This window comes from Hyperolius riggenbachi, chromosome 4, assembly GCF_040937935.1.
Source record: "Hyperolius riggenbachi isolate aHypRig1 chromosome 4, aHypRig1.pri, whole genome shotgun sequence".
In the NCBI taxonomy this organism is placed as follows: domain Eukaryota; kingdom Metazoa; phylum Chordata; class Amphibia; order Anura; family Hyperoliidae; genus Hyperolius; species Hyperolius riggenbachi.
The window spans coordinates 183,869,846-183,889,930 of record NC_090649.1 but is presented as its reverse complement, the minus strand read 5'-3'; the positions used below and the strand labels follow the sequence as shown (position 1 = coordinate 183,889,930).

At 42.7% G+C, this 20,085-nt stretch overlaps 1 protein-coding gene across 2 annotated transcripts in view; it reads right to left on the bottom strand.

The window, feature by feature from the left end:
- USP13 (ubiquitin specific peptidase 13) overlaps window positions 1–20,085 on the bottom strand; it is a 136,367-nt gene that overhangs the window by 75,576 nt on the left and 40,706 nt on the right. For both annotated transcript variants that reach the window (XM_068281067.1, XM_068281068.1), the window contains one exon: window positions 13,598–13,658. In XM_068281067.1, the coding sequence (XP_068137168.1) occupies window positions 13,598–13,658 (61 nt within the window). The remainder of the gene's footprint in view (window positions 1–13,597; window positions 13,659–20,085) is intronic.

The window sequence follows — 20,085 nt, the reverse complement described above, 5'->3', positions numbered from 1 at the left end:
TACCGGGGGCACCTGCCTATCTAACCTATACCGGGGGCACCTGCCTATCTAACCTATACTGGGGGCAACTATACCGGCTACCTATACTGGAGGCACCTACCTGGCTAACCTATACTGGGGGCAACTATACTAAGGCACCTATGCCTGGCTACCTATACTATGCCAAGGTACCTATACTGGGGGGACCTATAGCTGGCTACCTATACTGAGTGCAACTAGACCTGGCTAACCTACACTGCGGACATGTATACCTGGCTTTGCGGGGGGGGGGGGGGGCACAATTTTAACCCTCGCCCTGGGTGCATTTTAGCCTAGAAACTGCCCTGCCCCCAATTTTTATTTTATTTTTAAATAAATTCAGTCTTTTTTTTTTTATTCCCCTCCCTCCCCCGTCAGCCTATCAGCGTGATCAGCTGTGATAGGCTTCAGCCTATCACTGCGGATTGCTTTTGTGCCTTTGGAGGGGAGAGCCGAGTGACACGGCTGTCCCCGGTACAGCCCTGCCCTAGATCGCAGCACTGTACCGAGTAAATAAAAGCGATTTCGCCGTCTAACAGTTACCTAGCGGGGATCGCCGCTGGGAGACTAAAGGCAGAGCGGAGCTCCGCCATCAGAGTGGGGATGCGTGTGCATCAGTGCGCACGATCCCCTGCAAACTCCGCCCCAAGGAGCTTACGCTGATCGCCGATAGACTAGTCCAAATCACATGCATGGTGTAACATTGTCCCTTTAAACTTTAACCCTTAAGGGTACGTTTCCACTTGTGCGGCGCGATTTGCTCTCGGAAAACGCGTCAACTAATCCGCATACGGTTGTGAATTAGTTGACGTTTCCATGCGGATTTTCATGCGGAATCGTTCGCGATTTTAATAACGCGATTTTAACCATGTCAATGCCGGCAAGCATTGACATGGGTTTTTAAACGAAATCGCACGCGGAAACGCCGGGAAAACCGCAAGACTCAAGTGCTTGCAGCTTTCCTATTTAGTTACATGACCGACGATTCGCGTGTGGGTGTGCAGCGAGCGAATTCTGACGGCTCTGCTGTGCAGAATTTTTATGCATAGCGAGCCGCACAGAATTCCTGACTAGTGGAAACGGCGCCATCCACTTGTATTGGTTGAGCGAATCTGCATGCAGGAAACGCATGCAGATTTGCTCTAGTGGAAACGAGCCCTTAAAGTGTTTTTTTTTGTTTTGTTTTTTTAGTAAATGGTGTTTTTGGAAAACACTGTAAAATCAAAAAGCTCATATTTTACATACAGTATATCTTAACATCTCCATAAAAATGAACTATAAATGCAACACCAAATTATGCTATATAAATAACTCCCAATGTTTATTTTTACAGCTAAACTATGGCTGCCATGTAACACTGTTTATCTACTCTTGCCAGATACTAGACTCCTTGTATTGTGTGTCAGATAACTGTAGACCTATCTGAACAAACAAGATACACAACAGTGCTGCAGCTGACAGAGTATAGCAGCTGACTGACTTCTAGGTAACAGGGAACTCTGAGAGAAAACACAACAGAGAAGAGGTAGAAAAAAGGGACATAGCCAGACTGGACATGCCTGCGGTAGAATGAGATCAGGGAACAGCTGGCAATCACTGCTGCTATTATTAGCACTCTTATGAGGCATGTTTAAAGGGGACTCAAGATAAAGAGGGCTCCTCTTATTCCTTTACCAAAACAAGGATTCTCACCTGACAGTGACAAACAGAAAATGGATGCCAAAAGCTTTTAAGAGAGTTTCCACTGACTTATCTAAAGTACCACTGCAGTGAGTGGAATATGGAGGACGCCATTTTTGGGGGGGAAGGGGGGTAGCGATGGAATTACACACCTGAGAATGCAAGGTAGACAGCCTTTAGCCCCAACACCTGATTTTCTTACTCATTCTGGGACAGTGGCCTCAAGTATTGCTGGGAGAAGATGACAAGACAGCCAGGGAACTAGTGTTCTTAACCACTTAAGGACTGCAGTCATAAAACCCCTTAAGGACCAGAGCCTTTTTTTCCATTCGGACCACTGCAGCTTTCACGGTTTATTGCTCAGTCATACAACCTACCACCTAAATGAATTTTACCTCCTTTTCTTGTCACTAATACAGCTTTCTTTCGGTGCTATTTGATTGCTGCTGCAAGTTTTACTTTTTATTATATTCATCAAAAAAGACATGAATTTTGTCAAAAAAATGACTTTTTTAACTTTCTGTGCTGACATTTTTCAAATAAAGTAAAATTTCCTATACATTTGAGCGCGAAAGATATTCTGCTACATGTTTTTGATTAAAAAAAAACCATTCAGTGTATATTTATTGGATTGGGTAAAAGTTATAGCGTTTACAAACTATGGTGCCAAAAGTGAATTTTCCCATTTTCAAGCATCTATGACTTTTCTGCGCACCTGTCAGGTTTCATGAGGGGCTAAAATTCCAGGATAGTACAAATACCCCCCAAATGACCCCATTTTGGAAAGAAGACATCCCAAAGTATTCAGTGAGAGGCATGGTGAGTTCATAGAAGATTTTATTTTTTGTCACAAGTTAGCGGAAAATGACACTTTGTAACAAAAAAAACAAAAAAAAAAGTTTCCATTTCTTCTAACTTGCGACAAAAAAAAATGAAATCTGCCACGGACTCACTATGCTCCTCTCTGAATACCTTGAAGTGTCTACTTTCCAAAATGGGGTCATTTGTGGGGTGTGTTCACTGTCCTGGCATTTTGGGGGGTGCCTAATTGTAAGCACCCCTGTAAAGCCTAAAGATGCTCATTGGACTTTGGGCCCCTTAGCTCAGTTAGGCTGCAAAAAAGTGCCACACATGTGGTATTGCCGTACTCAGGAGAAGTAGTATAATGTGTTTTGGGGTGTATTTTTACACATACCCATGCTGGGTGGGAGAAATATCTCCGTAAATGACAATTTATTTTATTTTTTTTACACACAATTGTCAATTTATAGAGATATTTCTCCCACTCAGCATGGGTATGTGGAAAAATACACCCCAAAACACATTATACTACTTCTCCTGAGTACGGCGATACCACATGTGGCACTTTTTTGCACCCTAACTGCGCTAAGGGGCCCAAAGTCCAATGAGTACCTTTAGGATTTCACAGGTCATTTTGAGAAATTTCGTTTCAAGACTGCTCCTCACGGTTTAGGGCCCCTAAAATGCCAGGACAGTATAGGAATCCCACAAATTACCCCATTTTAGAAAGAAGACACCCCAAGGTATTCCATTAGGAGTATGGTGAGTTCATAGAAGATTTTTTTCTGTCACAAGTTAGCGGAAATTGATTTTAATTGTTTTTTTTCACAAAGTGTCATTTTCCGCTAACTTGTGACAAAAATAAAATCTTCTATGAACTCACCATACTCCTAACGGAATACCTTGGGGTGTCTTCTTTCTAAAATGGGGTCATTTGTGGGGTTCCTATACTGCCCTGGCATTTTAGGGGCCCTAAACCGTGAGGAGTAGTCTTGAAACCAAATGTTGCAAAATGACCTGTGAAATCCTAAAGGTACTCATTGGACTTTGGGCCCCTTAGTGCACTTAGGGTGCAAAAAAGTGCCACACATGTGGTACCGCCGTACTCAGGAGAAGTAGTATAATGTGTTTTGGGGTGTATTTTTACACATACAGATGCTAGGTGGGAGAAATATCTCTGTAAATGACAATTATTTGATTTTTTTACACACAATTGTCCATTTACAGAGAGATTTCTCCCACCCAGCATGGGTATGTATAAAAATACACCCCAAAACACATTATACTACTTCTTCTGAGTACGGCGATACCACATGTGTGACACTTTTTTGCAACCTAGGTGCGCTAAGGGGCCTAACGTCCTATTCACAGGTCATTTTGAGGCATTTGGATTCTAGACTACTCCTCACGGTTTAGGGCCCCTAAAATGCCAGGGCAGTATAGGAACCCCACAAGTGACCCCATTTTAGAAAGAAGACACCCCAAGGTATTCCGTTAGGGGTATGGTGAGTTCATAGAAGATTTTTTTTTGTCACAAGTTAGCGGAAAATGACACTTTGTGAAAAAAAAAACAATACATATCAATTTCCGCTAACTTGTGACAAAAAATAAAATCTTCTATTAACTCACCATACTCCTAACGGAATACCTTGGGGTGTCTTCTTTCTAGAATGGGGTCAGCTGCTGATGCGTGATTTGGTGTTGTTTGGATACGTTAAATAAAGGACTCATTTAAGGGCATGTGCGGACCCCCTTCTCTTTGCTGTGAGACCCGCCGTATGTGGAATTCGGCTATACAAACTGACCACATCAATTGTGGCCAGATGATAGTTAACCTTCCATTCAAATTTCTCCAAGACATTCAAAATATCCACAGTATCCTGGACCAAGGACTTCACCATCCTGAGACACGGTCTCAGTCTATAGTCCAGGTACCTGGATAATGCCTCCGTTAGAGAACCCACTCCGGAGACAATCGGTCTCCCCGGTGGGTTCTCCAACGTTTTGTGCACCTTTGGTAGATAGTACCAGAGTGGAAACCTGGGCTTATCCACAAACAGGTCTTCTCCTAATTTGCGACTTAAAAAGCCCTGTTCCACACCCTTTCTGAGTAGAGTCCTTAACCTCATCTTATCCCTTTCTATAGGACTGGCCTTCAGTTCCATATATGTGGCCCCATCCCCCAGCTGTCTGTAAGCTTCCTGGAGATACATTTCCCTGGATAGAATGACCATATTTCCGCCCTTATCCGCGGGTTTGCAAACAACAAAACTGTGAGTAGTCTGGAAACCAAATTTCTCAAAATGACTGTTCAGGGGTATAAGCATCTGCAAATTTTGATGACAGGTGGTCTATGAGGGGGCAAATTTTGTGGAAACGGTCATAAGCAGGGTGGCCTCTTAGATGGCAGGTTGTATTGGGCCTGATCTGATGGATAGGAGTGCTAGGGGGGTGACAGGAGGTGATTGATGGGTGTCTCAGGGGCGGTTAGAGGGGAAAATAGATGCAATCAATGCACTGGGGAGGTGATCGGAAGGGGGTCTGAGGGGGATCTGAGGGTTTGGCCGAGTGATCAGGAGCCCACACGGGGCAAATTAGGGCCTGATCTGATGGGTAGGTGTGCTAGGGGGTGACAGGAGGTGATTTATGGGTGTCTCAAGGTGTGATTAGAGGGGGGAAATAGATGCAAGCAATGCACTAGCGAGGTGATCAGGGCTGGGGTCTGAGGGCGTTCTGAGGTGTGGGCGGGTGATTGGGTGCCTGCAAGGGGCAGATTAGGGTCTAATCTGATGGGTAACAGTGACAGGTGGTGATAGGGGGTGATTGATGGGTAATTAGTGGGTGTTTAGAGGAGAGAATAGATGTAAACGATGGATTTGGGAGGTGATCTGATGTCGGATCTGCGGGCGATCTATTGGTGTGGGTGGGTGATCAGATTGCCCGCAAGGGGCAGGTTAGGGGCTGATTGATGGGTGGCAGTGACAGGGGGTGATTGATGGGTGGCAGTGACAGGGGGTGATTGATGGGTGATTGACAGGTGATCAGTGGGTTATTACAGGGAATAACAGATGTAAATATTGCACTGGCGAATCGATAAAGGGGGGTCTGAGGGCAATCTGAGCGTGTGGGCGGGTGATTGGGTGCCCGCAAGGGGCAGATTAGGGTCTAATCTGATGGGTAACAGTGACAGGTGGTGATAGGGGGTGATTGATGGGTAATTAGTGGGTGTTTAGAGGAGAGAATAGATGTAAACACTGCGCTTGGGAGGTGATCTGATGTCTGATCTGCGGGTGATCTATTGGTGTGGGTGGGTGATCAGATTGCCCGCAAGGGGCAGGTTAGGGGCTGATTGATGGGTGGCAGTGACAGGGGGTGATTGATGGGTGGCAGTGACAGGGGGTGATTGACAGGTGATCAGTGGGTTATTACAGGGAAGAACGGATGTAAATAATGCACTGGCGACTCGATAAGGGGGGGTTTGAGGGCAATCTGAGCGTGTGGGCGGGTGATTGGGTGCCCGCAAGGGTCTAATCTGATGGGTAACAGTGACAGGTGGTGATAGGGGGTGATTGATGGGTGATTGATGGGTAATTAGTGGGTGTTTAGAGGAGAGAATAGATGTAAACAATGGATTTGGGAGGTGATCTGATGTCGGATCTGCGGGCGATCTATTGGTGTGGGTGGGTGATCAGATTGCCCGCAAGGGGCAGGTTAGGGGCTGATTGATGGGTGGCAGTGACAGGGGGTGATTGATGGGTGGCAGTGACAGGGGGTGATTGACAGGTGATCAGTGGGTTATTACAAGGAAGAACGGATGTAAATAATGCACTGGCGAATCGATAAGGGGGTGTTTGAGGGCAATCTGAGCATGTGGGCGGGTGATTGGGTGCCCGCAAGGGTCTAATCTGATGGGTAACAGTGACAGGTGGTGATAGGGGGTGATTGATGGGTGATTGATGGGTAATTAGTGGGTGTTTAGAGGAGAGAATAGATGTAAACGATGGATTTGGGAGGTGATCTGATGTCGGATCTGCGGGCGATCTATTGGTGTGGGTGGGTGATCAGATTGCCCGCAAGGGGCAGGTTAGGGGCTGATTGATGGGTGGCAGTGACAGGGGGTGATTGACGGGTGATTGACGGGTGATTGACGGGTGATTGACAGGTGATCAGGGGGGATAGATGCATACAGTACACAGGGGGGGGAGGGTCTGGGGGGGTCTGGGGAGAATCTGAGGGGTGGGGGGGTGATCAGGAGGGAGCAGGGGGCAGTTTAGGGACTAAAAAAAAAAATTGCGTTGACAGATAGTGACAGGGAGTGATTGATGGGTGATTAGGGGGGTGATTGTGTGCAAACGGTGGTCTGGGGGGTGGGCAGGGGGGGGGGTCTGAGGGGTACTGTGGGCGATCAGGGGGCAGGGGGGGGCAGATCAGTGTGTTTGGGTGCAGACTAGGGTGGCTGCAGCCTGCCCTGGTGGTCCCTCGGACACTGGGACCACCAGGGCAGGAGGCAGCCTGTATAATACACTTTGTAAACATTACAAAGCATATTATACGCTTCCTATCCGGCGATCGTCGGGTTAACAACCCGCCGGCGCTTCCGATTGGCCGGCGGGTTGACGTCGCGGGTGGGCGGAGCCTATTGCCGGCGGATGCGCGCGCATCCCAGCGCGCGATCCACGGCCAAAGAGTGCCCCAGGACCTGACGCCATTCTGCGTTACGTGGTCCTGGGGCTGCCACTTTGCCGCCGCCAATATGAAGTAGGCGGTCGGCAAGTGGTTTAATGGAACATTTATTCTAAAATGCCTAGCTGTTATATTGACCCTCTCCCTCCACAGCCTACATTACAAAGGCGGTAGATTCAACCACACATCCATTGCCATTGTACATTGTCCATCATACTTTCTCAATCATTTATTTGTAATGAGTTTGTATTAGTATGTAGATCAGGTTTTTCTGAATCATCTTGTTGTAATGGACCCCAGAAATTACTGAAGTCAAAAACAAGCATAACAGTTGGGTAAGGGGCATTTATTAAAAGGGAATAAAATGTCAGCAATCATATTCCTCCTACTATATCTTTCCTTTACATTATCCAAGGCACATGTGGTCTTTATGAGTTGGAAGAGAACTAGGAAGTTACCGTATATATTTATCCCAACAATGCAGAAACGGCACACTGATATAAGTTTATTTGATTGACTGAAGGCTTGACAGGAGTTTATTATAATGTAGTATTACAGTAGACTCTTACTATAGTAAACTCTGATATAGTAAACCTCTGATTAAAGTAAACTCAGTCTGCAGAAGCTGCCTGTGCGCCAGTATGAATATACAATGCATGACCAATTCTGATATAGTAAACTTCTGACCAAATCACTTGATTTCTACTGTAAGGTACCAGGGGTTTATTATGTTGCTTGTTTTCATTTCAGTTTTCAGCTACATTTTTCCAACAGTAGTTTCAGCAATGGTGCGAGGGTTGTGCTCACCTAACCTTAACTATTTCAATTAGGCAGGATCCACACTATAAGCGCTTTTGTGATTAGTACGTTTGATTAGTACTTGCTGAGCGCTTGTTAAAAAATCGTTCCCATTCACTTTCATTAAAATCACAGTAAAAATCACTGTGATTGCGTACGCGAAAAAACATACGCGATTGCTACAATTTTTACCGCAATTTTAATGAAAGTGAATGAGAGCGATTTTATTTTAAAAAAAAGTGCTCAGCAAACACTAATCAAACGCAAGCACTCCCAAAAGCACTTATAGTGTGCAACTGGCCTTACTGATGCTTAAAGAGGAACTGCAATGAAAATAATGCTTACTTTTTACAATCATTATTTATAAATTATTTAGTCAGTGTTTTGCCCATTGTAAAATATTTCCTCCCCCTTATTTACATTCTGAAATGTATCAAAGGAGACATCTTTACTGCTGGCAGGTGATGTCTGTGGAAGGAGATGCTGCTTTTTTGTCAGTTGGAAACAGCTGTTATTTCCCACAATGCAACAAGGCCCCCACAGTGTGATGTCAGTACCTAGCTGGCATCACACTGTGGGAGGGGTTTCACCACAATATCAGCCATAAATAGACCCCTGATGATCCATTTAAGAAAAGGTAAAGATTTCTTGTGGGAAAGGGGGTATCAGCTACTGATTGGGATAAGGTTCAGGGCTCGTTTCCACTATCGCGAATCTGCATGCGTCCAACGCATGCAGATCCGCACATGTAATGCAAGTGGATGGGCCTGTTTCCACTGTAGCGTTGTTGAGGTGCGTTTTTTTCAGCGTGAAAAAAACGCACAAAAGAGCCAACGATTTCGCCTGCGTCGGGAATCCGTGCGAATCGCCGCTAATGTATTTAACAGTAAAAACGCATGCGTTTGTTACATGCGTTTTTACCCGCGATTTCGCGTGCGATTTCGCACCTTTTTCAATTTTATTTTGCCCTGGCAGTGTCATGGTTAATTTCGCATGGCACCCTGCCATGCGAAATCGCATGCGAAATCGCGGGTAAAAACGCATGTGGAAACGCATCCGCATGCGTTTTTACAAGCGTCGGAATGCGGCCGAAATCGCGTCGCAACAGTGGGAACGAGCCCTCAATCCTTGGTTACAGTTCCTCTTTAAACTTTTCTCACCCCTTAAAATGCCTTAGTATAAATAAGCCCCCTTCCCTGATCCCCAAGTCTAATCTCCTCTCTTAAAACAATATCTAAGTTTAAACAATACCACTTCTTGATGCCTAAACCTAACCTCTCCTCTAAAGGGAACCTGAAGTGAGAGGGATATGGAGGCTGCCATCTCCACCCCCCGTTTCTGAGTCACACACCTGCAACAAGCATACAGCCAGTGACAACCAGAGACAAAGCATCTCATCTGCATGCTCATTCTAGGCCAATGACCTAAACTATTAGAGGCAGAACATCAGCCCAGAATTCATGTAACTGGCATTGTTTATTAGAGAATATAGATTATTTCAGGTTCCCTTTCAAATAACAGCAAACTATATCTCACACACCTAAACAGTGCCTAACGTTGACCAATCCCGCTACATTCAAATGAGGTCTAACACTTATCAATAAAACTAACTTCATCGAACCCTTTACCACTTTTTACTGGTGTTTAACCGCTGTTAAATGTGGCCCTAACAATGGATGCATGATCGTTAAGAGTGACTGTTGTTGTATGTGTGTACACACCTTTAGAAAATTTCATGAGGAGCCTAAATAGCGGAGAATCTGAAAGCGGCCCTAATGAATAAGCAACACTGGCTCTTACAAAATGCGTTGGTTATTTGGCAACTGATAGTTTGCGGAAATAGAAAATTAAGTTAAATTCCAGACAAATAAAACATCTCTTCTCTTGATGATGGATAAGGGGGAAAAGTATGAAATACATAGTTATCCAGGCTGACAAAATAAAAGTCCAAGTTCAACATCTAAATTTTCCCCACCTTGAGCCAGAAAACCAATTTAATTTCAGCAAAACTATAAAAGGGACAAATTCTGGAAATAGGGAAAAACACCTCTTATCTCTTATATTAGTGGCAGAATCTTGGAGATTTTTACTAACTGCCTGTCCAGAAAAGTTTTTGTTAATGTCCGCATAATGACCACCAGGGTTCTTGTCAAAGCTACAGAGACAAACAGCATGAAAATCAAAAAGAGATTCTAACCCCTTTCCACACTATCCAAAAGTAAAATATTTTTTACTGGAAAGTTTATTTCCATTTGCTAATTATTGCACTTTAAACTTCCAGGCAAAACACTTATTACAGTTGTTGTAGGGTCAGTGGATGTGTACGTTTCATTCATTTAAGAAGTAATTTCTTAATTTGTGTGCCAAATTAGAATATCGGTAATACTGTAATACTGTATACAGTTGCTAGTATTATTACTGTGCACCCATGCTATGCATTTGAGTGAACTCAACGTGCTTAATCTCCATGCCCCTATCCAGCGCTGAGTGATCTGGTTTTTCTTTTATTCCTGTATTGTTTTATAATAAATACAATAAATGAATGAATAAATTATACTATCTGCTTTGTGATGGGACTTTCCACTTTTCAGCTTTGGTGATTGATGGGAAATCTGCTTTATTGCCCTTCTTTCTCAGGACTAACCGTAACCACCCACCAGTGTAAACAACTTTCCCTAATGTAATTTCCCTTCAAACAAACAACAAACAAACACAGAACACTTATATCGCGCTTTTCTCCTGGCGGACTCAAAGCGCCAGAGCTGCAGCCACTAGGATGCGCTATATAGGCAGTAGCAGTGTTAGGGAGACTTGCCAAAGGTCTCCTACTGAATAGGTGCTGGCTTACTGAACAGGCAGAGCCAAGATACGAACCCAGGTCTCCTGTGTCAGAGGCAGAGCCCTTAACCATTACTCCATTCAGCCACTGTCGTCATACCCAACAGGAATCCCTTCTTGAAGCCTAATCTTAATCACTTGACCATTACAGGTTGTATTCCTCTTACGGACCAGAGCAATTTTCACCTTTCAGCGTTCCTCCCATTCATTTGCCAATAACTTGATCAATACTTATCACACCTAAGGGTTCTATATCTTGTTTTTTGCCACAAAGTAGGCTTTTTATAGGCATGCTTTTTTTAGTAATGACTTATTTTCATTATATTCATTATATTTGCATTTTTATAAAGGAAAATTGAAAAAATACACTTTTTCTCCATTTCAATGCCTACAGTTTTATAATAAACAATGCTACTGTAGATAAAATTCATAACATTGAAGTTATGTTCCTAGTACAATGTATGGCGAGGATATTTTATTTGAAAATAAAAAAATTTCATTTTTTTTGTTTTTCTCTCTGTGCTCTATAAATAATTACAAACCCTAATTTGCAAAAATACCAATACTATACCCTCATTGCATACATAAATAAAAAGCTAAGTCCCTAACGTAACAATGTATCTATGTATTCTCTTTTAAGTTCTGTTTTTTTATTTTGGTAAATCTGGGGGTGGGGGGCAGAAGGGGTTAATTTTTTTTGTTTTTAGTTAAAGGATTTTCTTTTTCATTCTGCACTAATAAATGTATCCACTAGATGTCTCCTTCCTGCTTACAATGCTCAATCACAGGGTTCTAAGCTCAAAGGAAAGTACAAGTTTGAATGTTTTTGCAGATTTTCAGTGAATGTTGGTTACAGCAGTAATCATTCATGAATCAGACACGTTATTTGGCTTTGGGAACACATGTTCCCATTGGCCAAACAGATGGCGATGGGGGCATGTGGCGTGCATAGGAAGCAGGAAATGACTATCTATGCCCATGGAACTTAAGATGAAGTCTCATAGATATACTTTGTGCAGATATACTAGATATACTTTGTGCAGTATGTGGTTAACCTGAAGTGACAAGTATATGGTGGCTGAAAAAATCCATCCAGTCAGACTTCTGTCAGAAACATCTGATCTGCATGTTTGTTCAGGGTTTATGACTGAAAGTATTAGCGGCAAATAATCAGCAGGACAGTAAGGCCATTTGCATTGTTTAAAAGAGAATAAAATGTCAGCCTCCATATCAGCTCACTTCAGGTGGAGTTTAACCATTTAAGGACCGCAGTGATTGAAATCTACGTCCTGTTTTGGTGGGCTTTTGGCTGGCAGGGCGTAGATTTCAATCACTGTCCGCAGCATGCATCCGCCGTCTCCGCCGCTCCCTGCCGATCGCAAACCCGACGATTCTCGCCGCATCTCACAGGCTCTGCCTGTCTCTATGACGGCAGAGTCATGTGAGTCGGTCAGGAGCCGATTTCATTGGCTCCTGGCCCTGTCTTTCAATGTAAGCTGTTCCCATTGGCTTACATTGAAAAACAGGGTCAGGAGCCAATGAAAGCGGCTCCTGACCGGCTCACATGACTCTGCCGTCATAGAGACGGCAGAGTCTATGTCCTGGGGGTCCCGGCGAGCGGCGATGACGGCGGTTGCGACAGGTATGTGGTGCAATTCGTCGGGATTCTGTCGAGATTGGACCAGCGGTTTCTGGTCCTTAAGTGCCCAGAGACCGCTGGTCCTTAAGTGGTTAAGTCTTACTCCTGGCGTACAGCACTTCCCCTGAGCGTTAAAACTAACTATAACCCTCTACCAGTAACCATCCTAAAATAATGCCTAAACCTAACCTCTAGCCCAAACCAATATCTCCTGGAATTTTCCTTCTCCAGTGCGTGGTTTGGGTACATGGTTGTTGTATAACCACATGCTTACTATTGCTTTTAGTAACAAATATAGGTCTCTAATTCAGTTGGTAAAACCAATGGAAAACACTTAGTTGTACAATAGCCGAGCAGTGGCGCCTAATCTAAGCATCTGGCACTGTTGAGTCACAATTTTGCATTTGTTGCTGCCTTTTACTTACAATGAAGAACATGTGCCCAAATCTTACTGGTGGAGAAATACTATAAAAGTCCACATCAGTGGAAGTGCTGGATTGGTGTAAATGTTTTTTCACCCATTGGTAGCTTAAAAAGTTATCTCGTTTGAGATAAGTGCCCCGCTTTTGACCTCAGTCCGCAGAACTCATTGGCCCATAAGCAATTCACTTTTTCTCCTGACTTTTCCCCTAGGTGATATTTTTACACCTTGTTATAAAATGCCATCTAAACCACCAGCAAGCAAGAAAATACTTAAAATAATTTTGATAGTAATTTTTTAACCAAGTTTTGGGTACTTATTCAACTGTAAAATGCTCAAAAGTTATTTTAATGAGAATATGAAAAAGATCTCCTAGGAAAAACTTGTGTGAAAAAAATATTTGCATATGGTCCATTGTGCTGTAAATAAATTGGAATGCTCTGATCTCTCCCTTCTTACAGAAAATACAGAAACTGAAAGCAGAAGTCCACTATTATTGACACACTGCCCCTACTGACAAGTGGCCATAAATACACATTACAGCAGTACTAATTTTGTAACAAGCAAATACAACAAATATGAAATAAAAAAGTGCCAAAATAAATTGGCCTGGAGCACTCGCAAGCCTCTAAATAAACTGACTGTTAACAGATTCATCTAAAAATATGATTGCTCTACGTTGCTGTAAGAAGTCATTTGTAAATCATAAAGTAACTTACCTAAAAATAGTTTGCTGTTGATATATCTTGGAAGTGTTCCACCAGATGCTCCAGTTGCTTTCTAGACATCAAAAAAGCAGATTGTCTGAATATATTCACATTAACATTAAAACAGAGGAGCTTCAAACAGCCAAGCTCAAGTTTTTAGACATTTTCACAAAGGAGACAATTGTTTCTCTACAGAAGATAAATACTGACATAGAGGTAAAAATACCGTACATGGGACAAACACATGGCAAATATAGTGGAGATGACTTACTGAGGTGAGATGGAGAACAGTGCTGAACTTTAAGCTATGTACACACTAAAAGATGAAACCATGTGAAACAACCATTCCACAATGTATAACTGAAGATATCCACGCGATGTGATGTGAATGATAGCAGAAGACTGCAAACGCAATGCCAAACGATCAGATTGTTTAACAATGCAGGATGTAGGCAAAGTGCCACAGAGTTCGCAGATACATCATTTAGTAAATAGTCTATAGCTCTGTACACACTGCTAACTATGAACAATTACCTGTCGAAGTGATCCATCATGACAATTGTTTGAAATGCCCGCGCATCATCGTGGATAGTTGGTTTAAGCTGTCGTTTGTGTAAACATACTCTCAACCTAGCTCAGAGTATTACTATGCCTGACTCACAGATCTGGGCAAATAATATTATAAAAACAAGAGAATAATGCAGTACCCAGGGTATTACTAACCTCTGACCAGCTGAGGACTTAAAGGACAACTGAAGTGAAAGGAATATGGATGCTGCCATGTTCATTCCCTTTTAAACTAGCCATGCTGATGTATTTGACTGCAGCAGTGTCTGAATAACACCAGAATCAAGCATGTGCCTAATCTGGTCAGATCTGACAATTTAGAAATGTGATTGCTGCGTGCTTGTTCAGGGTCTATGGCTAGAAGTATTAGAGGTAGAGGTTAAAGAAAACCTGAACTGAAAATTAAAACTCAAAATAAGCATACAGAAGTCATACTTACCTTCCATGTAGTCTACTCCTCAGTGTCTTTCTCCTGTCCGCGTCCTGTTTGTTCACTGTGATCAAGGGAATTTTCTGTCCTCCATTTTGAAAATGGCCATTACCCATAACGGCTTTCTGGTCAGCACACAGTTAAACTGTAACATAGCCCACTTGAGCCATAGGGAATCATGGACATTACCTGGTACATCAGTTTTCCTCTCAGCTATAACTGACAGCAACTGATATTTTACTGACAGCAACTGATATATTTCAGATCTGACAAAATATTATTGTCAGAACTGGAAGGGATTATTGTCAGAAGAAAATGGTGCGCTTCTGAGAGGAACTGATGGCAAGGTAACTATGTAATGTTCATTTGAAGTTACCTCATGTGTTTATTTTAAATATTTTCACTCAGTACAGGTTCTCTTTAAGCAGAACAGAGAGGCAACTAGTCTTGTTTAAAAGGAAATAAATATGGTAGCCTCCATATCCCTCTTTCTTCAGTTGTTCTTTAAAGAGGAACTATAACGAAAATACTGTAAAGAATAACATTTATTACAATATTAACTACTTCTGGATCTTTGCTAAGTATATCTACTTCCCTGTATACTTCACTTGCAAATCAGGGGCGTAGATATATGCATTACTTACTTACTGCTGCCGTTCACGATCTCCATTCCTGTTCACCTTTGTCGCAATTCCACCCTCCTGTGATCGGTGAATGGGAAACAGGTGTTCCCAAACCCGATCACAATGTCTGTGAAGAGTAAAAGCCAGTGTCAGAGAGACGTCTGCTTTTATTCATAAGATGAAAGTAAACAGCTACACTTACTAGTTCCCATGTACTGTTTACAGTATTCGGGCACTATGTGTGGAGCCATCTTGTGGCCAATAAGTAATATACAATATTATACACAATTAGATAGAAAAATGTAATATTTTTTTTAACTCCTTCACCCCTACCGCATTCTTACCAAAAAAAAAAAAAAAAAAGATATAATTTAAAAAATAAAATGTATGAATAGTTACCTTAGGGACTTTTTTTAAATGTGTATGTCATGAGGATATATTACTGTTATTTTTGTAAATAAAGGCTTGTAATTAGAACAAAAAAAAACACTAAAGGGAAAAAAATACACCTTTATTTCCAAATAAAATATTATTGTCATATATTGTACTAGGGACACAATTTAAACGTTGTAATAACCAGGACAAATGCGCAAATAAAATGTGTGGGTTTTATCTACAATAGCATGTTTTATTTTTAAACTATAATGGCTGAAACCTGCAAAGTTATTTTTTTCTTCTTCTTCCCTGTAAAATGCATATAAAATAAAATAATTCTTACCAAAAAGTACTGCCCAAAGAAAATCTAGTTTGTCCCGCAAAAAAATAATATATAGATCATTTCAGTGTGATAAGTAGCAATTAAGATATTGGTGAATGAATGGAAAGAGCATGATGTGAAAATTGCTCTGGTTTTGAATGGGAAAAAAATCTGTGATTTGGAAGTGAATAATTTACAAATGTTTGATTTAGCTTTTCCCCATGGTAAAATCTTTCCTCAACCTGATTTATGTTATGAAATGTATCACAGCGTTCTTCATTCGCCCCTCTGTTCCTCTACTAAGAACCTCCACACAAGCACAGCTGCAATGCACAGACACAATATACGGCTCGCAGTAGTAGCCATGCACGAGTGGCTCCGTGCTACTGCGCAGTGGTGTCTGTGCAGTGTGGCCATGCTCATAAATGGGGAAGAGTGCAGCTGCGAAGATGGGTGGAAGTGGATTAAGGAAGCCTCTGGAGCATCCATAGGCTTCCCTCTAGTGACACAAGTATGTAACTCTTTTTTTTTTAAGTTACAGGTCTCCTTTAAAATGTTTCAAGTGACTATATGGGATAAAAAATACACACACACACACACGTACGTATGTATGTATGTATGTATGTATGTATGTATGTATGTATGTATGTATGTATGTATGTATGTATGTATGTATGTATGTATGTATGTATATATATATATATATATATATATATATATATATATATATATATATATATATATACACACACATATATATATATATATATATATATATATATATATATATATATATATATATATATATATATATATATATATATATATATATATATATATATATATATATATATATATATATATATATATATATATATATATATATATATATATATATATATATATATATATATATATTTGACCAAAAAAAAAAGCTATTTGGGATTTTTCTTTCAACATGGGTTGGATACTACATGACAAGTTATAGTAATACAACTTACTCCAATCAAAAGTATGAAAAAAATTAACAAGAAAACGTCTAATCTATTTCAAACATTCCAGTTCCTCTGACAGATATATTTTTTTAAATGAGATCCCTGGTCTGTATTGATGAGACAAAAATACAATCTTTGTACCATGATTCACAAACCTGATCACTTCTAAATAACATCTTTTCAAAAGGCTTTTGAAAATCTTTTCTCATGGACATTTATGATTGTGAAGATATATTGGGGTGCTGATGCTGTTAAGGATAATACAGTAATATATTTTCATTTTCCCATTTTTATATCTGCTGTGGTATGTCAAAGGTGTAGAGATGCAGGCTAGATTCATGGACTGTTCATGTATTTGTGTGGGTGGGTCACTAGACCTACATTTGCATCTAAAGAGGTCTTCAGTGAATACGACCAGTCACCTTCAATAGGCAAGGAAGCAGCTCATTAAGCCCCTAGCAGTCACTTTTGATCTACTGTCCCAGGGGTGATTGTCTGCCTCTGTCTACAGGCACTCTTTTCATGTATGTGCTAATATACACTTTACCCAAGGAAATAATGTGGAGGAAGCTTTTTGATGTCTGCAGAGTTCAATGGGTGAGATTGTGTCCTGCCAAACTTCAAGAAGCTAAAACAGGAACCCCCTTTGAAGTGCATATCACAAGAAGGATTATGACAAGCGTGATGTCACAAACGGGGAAACTGCATTAGTTCCTGGGGGCTGGACATTAAATGCCCCAGGGGACACTTCAGACTATTTAAGGTGGCCCAGGACAGCCACCGGTGTCTTCTCTCGGAGGTAGCGAATAGCTAGGGAGGATCGCGACTCCTGGTCGAAACGGCGTCCTCCCGTCAAACAACGTTCTAACCTAAGCTGGTAACGTTCTTTTTTCCCCCGTTTATTTTTACTCAAATATCCGTGTGTTGTATCTTTGTAACCTGTTATCTTTGTAACTATTTTTACTTAGTTTTTTGTAATCTTTTTGTATATATTAAGTTCTGCATTGTTCTATGTTTTTCTAGAATATTAAATTATTATTTAATAAGTTTGACTTCTGCCGTACTAAACTAACACTCATAGCCTAGAAGAGACTGAAGTGTAACCGTGTATAAGTTCATGCCTAATTGTACGCTTGAGCAACACTACCGTATGAAATTGTAATTGCATTGTGTGTGGGGGCGTTTGTCATACGTTGGCCTAAGCGCGCAGCTGACCCAACGTACGAACAACGCCAGTGCGAGTAGCGACAGCAGAGTGGCTAACAGTATCGTTCGGAACGACTGTTAGTGGGTCTTTGCTTCACGACAGTGTAAGATTGCAACTGTGTGTGTGTGTGGGTGCGTGGCGTTCCCGTATTTGGCCTAAGCGCAAAGCTGACCCAAATACGAAAACGCAGATTGCGTATTGAGCACTCGATAGCTGAGTGAACGTGTCTAGCAACGCTAGTGGTGGCAGTGGGAAGTGTTTGAGGGGTTCCAGCCTTGGTTGTAGCTTAAATAAGGCTGTTCCCCGCTTAATCTGGTCAAACCCGCAGTCGGGAACCGTATACGCAGGCGTGCCGCGGGCCGGTTCCTGACATAATTGGCTGGCAGTGGTGGGATCGTTTAGTACATTAGTACGCAGTTAAGCTCGCTATTCTGAGTACTAAAGGCTGGAAGCTTGCTAGAAGCAACTAGCCTACAGAAGTCTACTCAGTGCAGAATCTATATACGTTTTTTTTTTTGTTCAAAGATACACACTTGGTATTTGCTTTCCCTTCCCCCCTTTTTCTTTTTCTTTTTTGCAACACGATGGCTCAGAAAGCATCCAGCTATGCAAGGCAAAACAAAGAGATACTACTCAACCTGTGTGAGCACAAAGGCATCAAGACGGTGAGCGGCCAGACTAAGGAGCAGTTAGTTCGTGCGCTCGAGGAGTATGATGAGGCAGAGCAAGCCCGTGCTTCAACGTCAGTGGATGCAGCTCACGACACGCCAGAGGAGGAATCGCTCCCGCTACAGGATGCGAGTGGAGACGATGTCCTGGATGATCCACCGAACACTGAGATGACATCTCTGGAAGCTGATCTACAGCTACTGAACTCGGCTGATCCTGAACTGTGCCTAAAGCTGATCCTACTGCACCGACAGGCAGAGGAGGGAAGAGCTGAACGGCGACGCCAGGCCGAGAGTGAAAGACGCCAGGCCGAGAGGGACAGACTCCAGGCCGAGAGGGAACAAGCTGCACAGCGACACCAGGCCGAGAGGGAAAGAGCTGAACGGCAACACCAGCTGGAGCTGGCTAAACTTCAGCAGCAGAACCGGTCTGCTGGACCCGCAGAACGCGAAGGTGAGCGAGTCCACAGAATCCCCCTGGATAAGTTCCCCGCTATGGACAAGGACTCTGACATAGACACTTTCCTACAGGGGTTTGAAAGGACTTGTCGGCAGTATGGGGTGCCCCGTGAGCAGTGGGCAAGATACCTCACCCCAGGGCTGAGAGGCAAGGCCCTGGAGGCGTTTGTGAGTCTCCCCCAGGAGGAAGAAACAGACTTTGAGGCAATTAAGAAAGCCATCATTGCGCGATACCACCTCACGCCAGAGGTGTATCGCAAACGTTTCAGGACAGTGCAGCGAGGTCCTAATGACAGTTACCTGGATCATGCTTGCAACCTGCGCACTGCCTTCCAGCAGTGGTTAAAAGGACTGTCAGTCAAAACCTTGGATGCCCTGCAGGAGCTGATGATAAAAGACCAGTTCCTACACACCTGTCCTGTTGAGGTCCGGCTGTTTGTGCTGGATCGAGAACCAAAGACAGTGGATGAGGCTGCGGAAATGGCCGATGCCTACACCGCCCATAGAGCACCTGAGTCCCGGAGGACTACTACGCCCAGCTGGAGAGGAGAACAGATGGCTAAACCTGTTTCACCCAGCACCCAGAGGAGGCAAGCACCGCTGTCTCCTGGATTCAAGCAACCTGACACTCGGAAATGCTTTGTATGTGACAGGGTGGGTCATATCAGCACGACTTGCCCAGAGAGGAAAAGGGAGGCCCCAAAATCCAGTGAGGCCTCAAACCCCCGTGAAGTCCCAACTGCTCTGTGTGCTACCAGGAATGCCACTGGCTATGCAGAGAATCTGCAGCGTGTCACGGTTGGGGGTACAGTTGCCACTGGGCTGAGAGACACTGGAGCAGAAGTGACTCTCAT